The sequence below is a fragment of the Micromesistius poutassou genome, assembly GCF_964030765.1.
Source record: "Micromesistius poutassou genome assembly, chromosome: 16".
Lineage (NCBI taxonomy): Eukaryota > Metazoa > Chordata > Actinopteri > Gadiformes > Gadidae > Micromesistius > Micromesistius poutassou.
The window spans coordinates 6,972,290-6,984,493 of record NC_140286.1 but is presented as its reverse complement, the minus strand read 5'-3'; the positions used below and the strand labels follow the sequence as shown (position 1 = coordinate 6,984,493).

Below are 12,204 nucleotides of genomic sequence, written 5' to 3'. Positions count from 1 at the left end.
GAAGACTGTGTTATTTCTTCATCCGATCATTTGTTTGTCTTTACTTTGGGTTTTCTTGTATTTAAATTGATGTAACGGATGTTGGTGTAAAATATCAGTGTCTGTGTTGAGCCAGTAGATGGCAGCAGATACTCGCTTTAAAAAAAAGAAACTGATCCGAGACACGAGTTGGACGTGAGACTGAGTAATTAAGTAGGATAGTTCAAAGCAGGGAAAAAAGTGATCACACAACTAAAAAAGAATGGCCATGGCCTAACCCATTTTTAACCCAAACATTAATAAACGCTATAGGGGCCTAAATAAATAGGTCCCCATGAGTGTTTCTGGGCATTTTACAGCAGTAGTAAAAAATAAAAAATAAAATTAAAAAAACCTTACGCCAACAACACTAACAACAAACATGCTTTGTTAACATGAATGAGTTATTAGAAAGGGATGTTTTGACAGGAAAATGTAGGCTGTTGGTTTCAATACCATACTCTGCCCCTAGTCAAGAAATCCTGGACAAATCCTATCAGATTTCTATCACAATTTGAAAGCCAAAGCTCCTCCTCAACCATCCATTCGCCCTTGAGCAAGGCAAATGGTAGTGGAGGTGGTGTGCCACAAACACGGGCATTCACTAGAGAGAGAGCAGTGGTTACATAACAGAACACTGATGGCTCTGTTGCCATAACACTGTCATGCATGATGAATGTATGGATGAACAAATTAACGAATGAATGACATGTGGACACACAAAGGAATCACGGCTGGACACACACACAAACACTAATATTTATCGAAACACACAGGCAACCTATTCATGAAGGCAGACCCCTGAGCGTGTGTGTGTGTGTGTGTGTGTGTGTGTGTGTGTGTGTGTGTGTGTGTGTGTGTGTGTGTGTGTGTGTGTGTGTGTGTGTGTGTGTGTGTGTGTGTGTGCGTGTGTGTGTGCGAGTGTGCGTGTGTGTGTGCGTGTGTGTGTGTGTGTGTGTGTGTGTGTGTGTGCGTGTTCTTGCCCCCGTGATGCAAGGCAATCACCCGTTACTATGTCCTCCTCACAGTCAGTTCCTTTGATAGATATCCACACTTGTCATGCCATGTCATTCCTCCACCCACCCTCCAAGGCCATATGGAAAGCTAGGGAGTCACAGCTGTTTGAGAGGAGCATTTATAATTGATCCTTTGTCTTCCCATTGTTTGCTTCAAAGGGCAGAGGTTATGGAGTTTCATAAAAAACGTTCAATATATAATATTGAACGTAATAATAACAGCATGTGCAAAAACATCACATTAGTTATAAAACCAATAAAAAAAAACTTCTGGGACTTTCAATTGTCTTTAACAAGTTATAAATTTGCATCATGTGTGACTCTCTTTCAATTTCACTGATTTCTCAACATATTTATGTAATTTCCTGGTGATTTCGTGGCTTGAAAGTAAAGTCTGCAGGCCTATTACAAAAAGGAGGATCTCCCAACGTCTTACTGCTTGGCCCCACCGCGTGGCCATGCCCCGGGCTCTTTCTCAAGGGTCAGCAACCCGCGGCTCTGGAGCCGAATGTGTCTACCCCCACTGTGGCTGTTATTTTTATTTTTTATAAATAATAACTTCTTTTTTTAATCTCAAAGGGAACACCTCTTATTTTGGAGATCAAGGTGATACTGTGACACACAAAAAAAGTTTTCATATTTTGAACGTCACATCCTACACCAACACATTTCATAAACAAAACAAGTGCACAAAATATGTACAAAGTACAAAATATGTGGTATAACTATATATAAAACGTTAGATGCTGTGCTATCTTCATTTTAGGGGTCGAATAGGTTTTATGGCTCCAGATTTATTTGGTCCACTCTTTTGGAGGACCACTCTTTTGATAGTGAAGGTTGCCGACCCCTGTGGCTTCTTGGGGGAGTGCACCCCTCTGTCGATGAAAGGGCTTGGAACCAGGAAATGCAATTCCACCACGAGTCCGTATGGTCCGCCACAGAGCCATCTAGTGTCAATTAGAGGGGTTCCCAAACCTTTTCACCTCGAGACCCAAAAGGGAAAAATTGGTGTCTCCCCGGGACCAAAATAAAAAAAATCTTCATAAATTTCCGTAACATCTACATTTATCTACATCTACATAAACTACTGATAAATAACACAACAAACCAGGAATTTAAAATGTATATTAAACGTTTTTATTTCATAAAAAAGAACATCACAGCAATATGCTGAGTGTAATGTTACGTTACTCACGGCCTCATTGCGAATTTGCACTATAATCTTTAAACTGAGCAGCATCAATACAATCACTAGGTCAGCTGGAATTAAGTGTGGTCAAGTATAGTAGCCTAAACACAAACAAAATCACACCAATAGTCACTCTTGTAATAACAATAAAAGTGTAACATAAAGTTGTATATAACGCTTTAATTATGAATTCAAGTGTACTCAATGAATGAATGAATTATTTGTTTATGTGGTTTATGTGGTTGAATATAGTTTTTGTTAGAGAAAAGTCATTACTAAATCAATAACCATCTTTGCATCTTTAGTTAATTGATACAGTAATAATAAGTTGAATAAAGGGTAGGCTACATATTATAAATGTGCACAATGCACAACTAATTGTATTAGTTCATTATTATGGGGAAATGAGCAAAGCGTCACATGGAAGTGTAGTAAAAGGAGGCCTCTGTTACACTACTCCCCTTTTGTTGTTTTTTCTGTTTAAGATGGTATAACATAATAAAAAAAATGGGCTTTGCTTTTGCGCAGTCATGCATTGTTGACAGAAAAGGTTCGTTCGTCATAGGCTGGCTGGCCCGGATGGGGGGAGTTCCCCACGTGTTCTCCGTGTTTTACCGTAAAGACCGCCCGCCAGGGACTTCCCTACACCAACAAACACTGAAAATGAAATGTAAAGCAGCACAGCCTGCTGCGATGGTGTCTTAAAACAATCACGCATCTCAATCGCAGTTAGTGTAGTCCTTAGAAAGTGTAGAAAAATATTGGATTTTCAGCCGATATTAACGCTCTGAATTAGATATGTGACGCGGGGAACTAAAGACTTGATCCCCGGTGTGAGTCCCGTGTGCCTACGGCGTATTCCTTATCAGGAGATGGGGAGAATTCTCATGTCGGGCTCAGCTCTTATATTTTCGCTTGACATCGCGATCGAGTAAGGGAATCAAATAAGTCACACTCAACTTTACCACGACCAGAGAACGTGAAGACAACGTTTTCAGGTCTAGGTTGGCGAGAAGGGGGTGCGGGATGGGGTCCCGCACACAGCGTCTGAGCTGGAAGACGGCGGAGCGAAAAAGAACGCTCTTCTATTTGAATAAGGACAATTATTTCAAAGCATTGTTGTGCATTTTACTCAGCCAATAGGTGGCCCAATAAACACTGGTCGGTGGCCCATTTTGGGTTGGGACCATGAGATTTAGAAAGCTGATTAAGAGCCATCTAAATAATAGTGATGGTCGGTATAAAGTTTGCCTATTCAGAATGATACGAAGGTCTCCGCGCTACAGGTGCTCCGTGCATGCTATGCGTGTGTGCAGTGACACGTCATGCATGCATGCAAGTTGCAACCAATAACGTGTGGATAGACAGGGATCATACCATTAAGCAAGCAGCGAGGGGCAGGGATGCGCGTTCCGCCCATGGACAGCTCGGGTGCGCTGCGCGAATGCAATGGAAACAATCGGCTACAGCAATTTATTGATATTAGAAAATGTAATTGTTACTTTTTAATACTTCAGAACAAAGGATGGATTGAATAATTGAAGTGATATATATGCCTACACATACGAATCCTAAGTCAAAACGGGCAGTGGCGATCTTAGCCCTTTGGAGGCTCCAGACAAAGGTGAGGGGATTGTTGAGGGGGGAGTTTTGGGTTGCGGGCGAACAGGATTGTTGAGGGTGGGGTGGGGGGGGGGGGGGGGGGGGGGTAGAGTGTTGGATTGCGGGCGGACAGGATTGTCGGGGGGGGGGGGGGGGGGGGAATTGCATGATTGCTTCGCAAAAATATGACGGGATTTGCCTAACAGTACGGCCCGCCCCTGAAAACGGGCTACATTCGGCTGAATTATAAAAGGTATAAGTGGTAATATGAAGAGCCGTTTGGGAGCCGAAAGAGCCGGCTCTTGTTGGTGAGCTGATCCAAATGATCCGAATCACTAAAAAGAGCCGTTATTCCCATCACTACTAAATAACTAAATAACGCGCCCTGCAAGACACGCTCATCTCGTTAAATGAAGTTAAATTAAGTTTAACTTCACCCGCCAGCACGCGAGCCTTCCCACAATCCCTTGCACCACGCGAGAACGTGTCCAATACAAAATGAAACGGAGGCGAGAGCCACACTCGAGGGCGCCACGTGTTGGTGGGGCCAAGCCCCTCCCCACCAAATCATTAATTTTTATGAATGAATGAATGGATGTGTCATGTTCTGGGGAAAAACTGCCCCAAAACCCCCCTAAAATATGCCACGAATCAACGAAGCAAGCTTAATATTTCTCTGATTGATGCATTTCCTTTTTTGTTGCTCTCTATACTTTAATACTCAAGGATGGAAATACTTACTTCAATAACGAGGCAGCCCTAACTTGCAACACGTTGGTAGCAACACGTTGAGCACGGGCTATTACGTGTCCAAGCAAGTTCTGCATTTTATATATAGAGTCATAAAGTAATTTTGACATACAAAAAATATTAAAGGCGTGTTTAATGATTCTAACCGAGACATGCAAACACTGAGTGCTGGGACTTGATCATCTTCTCTAGTAGGCTGCGGCCCCCCACATCCGCCTTTGAGCCAATCATAACGCAGGGTCCCGTGTGACGCTGAAAGGATGTGGCTCATGCCACGGGCTCTGACTGGGCGGAGAGGAGTACCATAACCCAAACGAGTCGTACTCAAACCGCACGCCATTACCGCGGCAGAAATCACTAGTGCGACGTAAACGTAAACGAAGACACAAGACCGATCGCTCTGTAGTTGTGAGGCGAAAAAAACCGACAAACTATACTGGTTAATTGCGGGCGCTGCGAGAAGCATCTAAAGTCTACGTTATGATGTCGTCAAGTTCAGCGCATGGGTGAGTATCCTATCCAGTGTTGACATTTACCCAAAACGTTTCTTCCGCTTTTTTAATTAATACTTAATACTAATACTACTAGGCCTACTACTACTAATAATAATAATAATAATACGAATAGGCCAACATGAATACTATACGAGCAAAATATCAGATTTGGCCCAACTGGGGCGAATGGGTCGGGGTGAATGGGTCCAGGGCTTAGATGTTCCATCCTCAGTCAGCAGTGAACAGCGAACATTTGACAATTAAAGCCTTCTTAAATATAGGCCTACGCAGTTGACCACGCCAATGGACGCACAGTAGCTTACATAAATTACCTTTGGTGGAGATGTGTCTATTTAATTCAATAAGTGTGCCTATTTTAAAACGCCTGTTTTACTATCTGGCTTTTAGCAGGCTCCGCCCAGTGTGAGGGTGTGTTAGTCATTTCATAGTGTTTGTTATATACACTATGAAATGATACGCCTTGTTACACAAATAAGGAAACGTCAACAAGCGATCATCCTGCCCCACCGGCAGAGAAAGTTCCAAAACGTGTTCCTATGTTATTACATCGGAATAGTATTTGCAATAAATGCTAAGATTTGGACAGGACAGGAATTAGGATTTACAATCAATAAATCGAGGGGGATCTCCAGCCTTACACATAGCTATAGTAAAGAAAAAAAACATAGTAAAACCTTTCAATAATTGGAGCCAATAGATTTCATGAAAGCCATTGAGAACATGGATGGTAAAACCAAACCGTCTCCATGCCCTATTTTTATTTTACTTGGATCCTGTCCTGTGCCACTGATAAGAAATAAAACGGTGTTCTTCATCGGTTGCTCCATTCCAGATGCAAAGACAGCACTGTTGTATTTCACTGTAACCCTCTTGATAAAGTGTTTCTCTCTCTCTCTCTCTCTCTCTCTCTCTCTCTCTCTCTCTCTCTCTCTCTCTCTCTCTCTCTTTCTTTCTCTCTCTCTCTCTGTGTCTTTCTCCACCTTTCTCTCTCTTTCTCTCCCACTGATGCCCACCATCCCGACTGAAAGCAATAGCTATGAGGAATGCAAGATCACATCCGATTGGCTGCAGGCCCACATGGACGTGCGCCCTGTGCTGGCCATTGTCTGTGGCTCGGGGTTGGGGGGGCTAGCTAAGAAAATCAAAGACCCAGTCATCCTAAAGTACGAGGACATCCCTAACTTCCCCCAAAGCACAGGTAAGCTCGACCACCTGTGTGTGACCAATATGCTTGTGGATGAGTCTGATTGTCTTTAACCAACATCCTTGTGTGTGTGTGTGTGTGTGTGTGTGTGTGTGCTAATGTTTGTGTGTGCTAATGTTTGTGTGTGTGTGTGTGTGTGTGTGCTCATTGCAGTGCATGGTCACGCGGGTCAGCTTGTGTTTGGGACTCTGCAAGGGAAGCAGTGTGTGTGTATGCAGGGTAGATTCCACCTCTACGAGGGTTACCCCGTTCAAAAGGTGAGTAGAAGCCCCCAGGCTCTTGAATGTCGAGCTCAGTGTTTAGTTTGTTATTTTTTAGTTTGTCGTGGCTTGCAATCATTATGTGTCCCTTTGTTTGGTTTAGTTTACTTTGGCCCTGTTTAGCTTCCTTGTACAATGTATCTGTTTCTGCTCTCTTTTACAGTTTAGAGTTGCGGAAAGACTTAAGACATTGTGAAAAGTAAATTAGTACCACAGGATGTTACCAGACAGTAACCATGCAGGAATACATTAAGACATGTATAGCCACTACAATTACAAATAAAAATCAGCTAGCATAGAATTATCACTTCTGGTTTTCATGATGCTCCTTTTGAATGTCATGGTAATTTTTATTGGAATTGTGGTGGTGTCAGACCAGTCAGTCTCGTTATGGAAACACTTAAAACACTTAAACACTTAAACCCTAACAAGGAAAGAGATAAGGACCACCAATTTAAGATTTTTATTTAGAACATTAACAAAGTAACGCTAAAGCCAAGCTGGTCTGTAGAACACCTGCTCTTCCTGTTTTGGCAAACAGTTTTTATAGTATTGGTTACTTGATTCCTCCCATAAAATCCAAGCCAGGGTTTTGAACAATGTCCATACATGGCTTCACCGCCATCCAACTTCTGTCATGGTCATTATTCTGGGATTTTAGCCCTGTTTCATCATCTAACCTATCTAACTTAACTTACTCATCTAACCTTGTCTGAACATCTCAATATCTCTGTATCAGACAATGTCATGCATTCACATATCTTGTTCTTAAAGCCCTGAAGGCAACTGTATACTCTTCCCACCAGGAGCCAGGGGCGTAATTTGTCCCTGAACAAACCGAATAGATGCTTTGTCTATTTGAAAAAAACAAAACCTAATATCACCTTGATCCCCAGGCCTGTGGCACAGCACTTCGGATGACCTTTCCATGAAGCCAGAGTCTCTTCAGAGGACTCCCAGTCTTTTTTCCACGTTTATCTCATCCATATAGCAAATAAGCCAACATATTGATTACAATCCTCTAAGGTGATAGTCAAATTCTCCCCCAGGTTGTGAGACATGCAAATCAGACACATGCCAACCAGGCTAGTTCAGAAACAAGCTTGGTGACTTACTGCAGTTGATCTTTTCTTCTTTTACCGCACGTGGACCAGATCACGCTGCCCATCCGCGTCTTCAAGCTGATGGGCGTGCAGACTGTGATCCTGACCAACGCGGCTGGCGGTCTCAACCCAGGCTACAGAGTAGGGGACGTTATGGTGATCAGGGACCACATCAACATGCCCGGCCTCGCTGGGAACAACCCACTGGCTGGGCCCAACGATGAGAGGTGTGTGTGTGTATGTGTGTGTGTGATAATGGAGATGAGATGCCTTCATGTAACATTTCGGAAAAAACATAGAGCAACATGGAGCTGGGGTTAAACTCAGAGATATAGTCATTAGTTAATTCATGGGCTCCCTTGTTAAGATTTGGCATATTTGGCATAAGACCACTGCTGCTGAATGCGAGAGACATCAAGAAATAAATCTTCTTCAAATTGGGCCCTTCAATATCTTCCAGACTTACTACTATAGTTTTAGAGTTGCATAACATTTTCACTTACAAAAAAAGGAAAAGGGAGATTCATTAATCCAAACCCAACCAGGCCTCATGTTCTTGTTCTTGACGGTAAATACGTTGCTTCCTCCACACCACTCTTCAAGGTTTGGTGTCCGCTTCCCCTGCATGTCGGACGCCTACGACAGGAAGCTCCGGGAGCTGGCGCACAAAGTCGGCGAAGAGTTGGGCTTCACTGACTTCCTGAAGGAAGGGGTCTACTGCGTCCTGGGTGGTCCCTCCTTTGAGACCATCGCCGAGTGCCGCATGCTGCATTCAATGGGGGCGGACGCGGTCGGTAAGTCTACGAACTGCGGTCACTGCGACATGGGACGCACACCACCCCCTTATCTTATTTTATTTTATTTAACCTTTATTTATCAAGGTGAGTCCCATTGAGACCTTTAGCCTGTTTTTCAAGGGAGCCCTGACAATCATCACAATTATCAATGGCACGCTACAGATTCAGAGAACAACATAGGGGCAACTGCTGCTTTTACTGAACAGTGTTAACATGGACCATCATGTGGACCATCTGGTTTGTGTGTCCAAAGGTAGATCGTAAACACGTTTCCTTTGTGCCTGATATGTTTGCTGAGAGTCTTGGTGTCAGAGATTTCTGATCATGGAAGATCCTCAGCACTCAACACGTCCTATTACATCGTAGAAGTCGACTGATTTTTATTATTATTATAGCAACAATTTTTATTGTTGCTTTTTCGGTTTTAATCACATATTTGTATTATTTTTGAAAAAAGCAGTACTGATACAAAACAATGAATAGACAGACATATTATATCCCTCCCACCTTTGAACTTTTGCCCCTGAGCACAAATTAAGTAAAAAGGAGAAAGCAATAACAGAAAGATGGAGATAAATGAATTCCAATATCAATTGCAATCCAAAAATAAATAAACAAAACAATGGTACAAATGGTAATGGTATGATAAAGAGTATTTCACAATACAGTTTTGCGACAAAGCAAAGCGCATTTCCAACAATAATAACAATCAAGCACTACTACTAATCAAGCAAACACTCATGGCTAACCGCTCAGTCCTGCGCTATAACCCCCGTCTCTCTTCCAGGCATGAGCACCGGCCACGAGGTGATTGTGGCGCGCCACTGCGGCATGCGTTGCTTCGCCCTGTCCCTCATCTCCAACCAGTCGGTCATGGACTACACCAGCAAGGAGAAGGCCAACCACGAAGAGGTGCTGGAGACGGGCAAAGGGAGGGCAGCCCAGATGGAGCAGCTGGTGTCCACCATCGTGTCTCGCATGGAGTAGCACGGGGGCATGTTAGGCCGGCTCCACGTGTCCAATGGCAGGTCAACATTCCTATTCACTTACTAACTCCTAGCGACTGATATTTCCCGGGAGCTTGGGTCGCAGCTGGCCGGCTCAATCGTTAATACTGCTGAGGCTTGTTTTTGGAAAACTGGAGAATGCGACCAAAGAATTCTGTTGCATGGGGAATGTGGTCTCTTTTGTCGAATGTAGTGTGCAGTGTTCCCCCTACACGCACCCAGCAGTGGCCCCCAAATACCATTTGTTAGTGATAACACTTATTACTTGTTATGTTTCTTAAAATTATTATTCTACCTCCCTATTTCGTGTAATTATCTACTACTTTCCAGGTATGAATACCGAACCACTACCAGAAAGTTGGACATATATATTGCATTATTTTTGTTAAATTAATATTTATAATATTATTAAGTACTATTGACAGTGAATGGGGAAAAAAAACGCTTAAATAAACCCCTCCGAATCTGAACACCTGAGACTGGTTAATTTAAGTACACATGTAAATCAGAAGAAAGGAGGTCCAAATGCTCTCTAATAATGCCTGATCTTATGTAATTATTTTGATTTTGATTCTGCCCCATTATTCAATCATTCAAAAGTCCACCTAAAAGTGGCCCAGGGAGACAGGACGAGTTGGCTCATGCAACACATCTAGGTATCGTCGCTGAATAAAATCTTAGGGGAAACACTGGTGTGAAAATATTTATAAATAGATATATAAAAGGTAATTTATGTACATACCTCGAGAATATACTTGAACATAAGACACACAATATAAGTGATACAATTACTCTTGGGGTTTAAACTTGAAACCACCAGCATCTTTGTTTCTAATTTAAGAATTGTATTTATTGTTTTAACTCGATAATACATTCCCTGCTAAAGGTGAAAGGTGTGATGCTTCAAATATTTATGGGAACTGTATGAATTATCGTGTGTGTGTGTGTGTGTGTGTGTGTGTGTGTGTGTGTGTGTGTGTGTGTGTGTGTGTGTGTGTGTGTGTGTGTGTGTGTGTGTGTTTGTGTGTGCGTACGTGTGTCAAAGTCTAAACCACATTCCATAAATATATCTCCTACCCTACTGTTAAAAAACGTGTGCAGAAATCAATTATTCTACTTAAAGACGGGATGGTTACAGATAGTCTTGAAGGTTCCCCTTGAGGAACCGTCTAATACTGATATAAAAAATGTGTTTATTATTAATTTTACAACAATCAAAGAATTGAATTCCATTCCTGTTTAGTTCTGCACCCATTACCCCTGTCCCTGTAAATTTAAATGGAAACAATATGCAGAATGCATGTTAGAGAATGTCATTAATCCATATCTAAGAGCATTGGGTATCCACAGTGCAACTCCAATTAGTCCGCTGGTACATGCAGAGTATTTGTCAGGCTTCACTAGTAATCTTGTATTTCTGTCTATGTTGCTTCATTTCCAATAAACAAATAGATCTGAATAACAAAGTGAGTGGTTGTGTATTTGTGTAGGTTAAATATTAAAGACAAAGAAAAATGAAAAATGAAAAAAAACTCACAATTGTAAATTTCTCTTGCCAGGACTGAAGGAGAGGAAAAAGGAGTGGTAAAAAAACACAAATACATTCACGTTCACATGTGGCCCACCTCCAACCCCCATGAGGTACAAAATGTTCGGTAGCACAAACAAATGATAACACAGGCCGGGTTCTGTTCACTTATTCCCATGAACGCCATTGGCCCCCTCCCCCCTTGTTGTTTTTCCTCTCGCCTCAGCTAATCAGCCCACCTTCTCCTCGACCACATTGCCCCGCTGTTTCTTACCTAAAACACTGCTGCTGCTGCTGCAGTGACCCCCTCCCTGGGCCCCAATCCCAAATACCTTTCCAGTGGGAAGCTACAGCGTTCCCACGTCTTCACCATATAAGGTCACGGGGGCTTTTTTTACATAAGCTGTCAAGTGTCATGCTCAGTTAAATCTTAGTCTTCTTTCCGTGTCGAGCAGGGGGATGGCGGGTCCTTTTAGCAGTGGTTATAACAGTATGGGTAAGGTGACGTAGCATGATTGTGACAGTGCCTAAGAGGTCAGCTTATGGCTTAGTATGAGCTTAAGAGTTCAAGCCTTTGCATCAGGTGTGTTCTCTGCTTTTTAGCTGCTGGATTTGATGGACACTCAACACAGTACTAGTTGTACTACTAGTACTAGATCTCGTCCTGTGAACAGTAGAGCACAGGTCGATGATTGTGTTCTGTGTGAGCGTATTGTAAGCCATGTGAGTTAGGACGCCACTAATACGGTCAAAGGAAAGTTATCGGAGTGTTATCGTAAATATAAAGCTATGGGTGTATTTGAGGTAGAACAGGAAGGACAGACTGCAGTGACACTTCAGGGAATAACCCGTTGCTGTGTGAACATTGCTTCAACTCAAATACTTGAATTCTTTGCCGGTTGATCATGATGCCAGACACAGGCGTATCTTGTGTCGGAGGCCAAGAAGAAATAAGTGAGAAAGGAGTGTTTGCCCAGAAGTCAGATGGTTCCAATGCGACCGGATCATAGAAGGTCCTCTGTGGTGCTTCATTCAGAGCAGCACCACACTGGGGATGAATGGCCAATGCTGTTATTAATTGAGGGGTTTTGCTGCCCCCTGTTGCTCTGGCAGACAACTGTCAGTGTACATAAAGGTTGACATTAATTATTTTCATGAGGCAACATAACACAGGATATTCAGAACATCATTGAAATGTGCAGGAATTGCCAT

At 42.7% G+C, this 12,204-nt stretch overlaps 1 protein-coding gene across 1 annotated transcript; it reads left to right on the top strand.

Moving 5' to 3' along the window:
- The first annotated feature begins 4,884 nt into the window (after positions 1-4,884).
- Positions 4,885-10,475, top strand: pnp5b (purine nucleoside phosphorylase 5b). The gene is made up of 6 exons (XM_084481030.1): positions 4,885-5,084; positions 6,122-6,291; positions 6,451-6,554; positions 7,712-7,887; positions 8,264-8,454; positions 9,245-10,475. Exons 1-6 carry the CDS (start codon positions 5,059-5,061, stop codon positions 9,442-9,444), a joined length of 867 nt encoding a protein of 288 aa, XP_084337156.1. The 5' UTR covers positions 4,885-5,058; the 3' UTR covers positions 9,445-10,475.
- Positions 10,476-12,204: the final 1,729 nt, after the last annotated feature.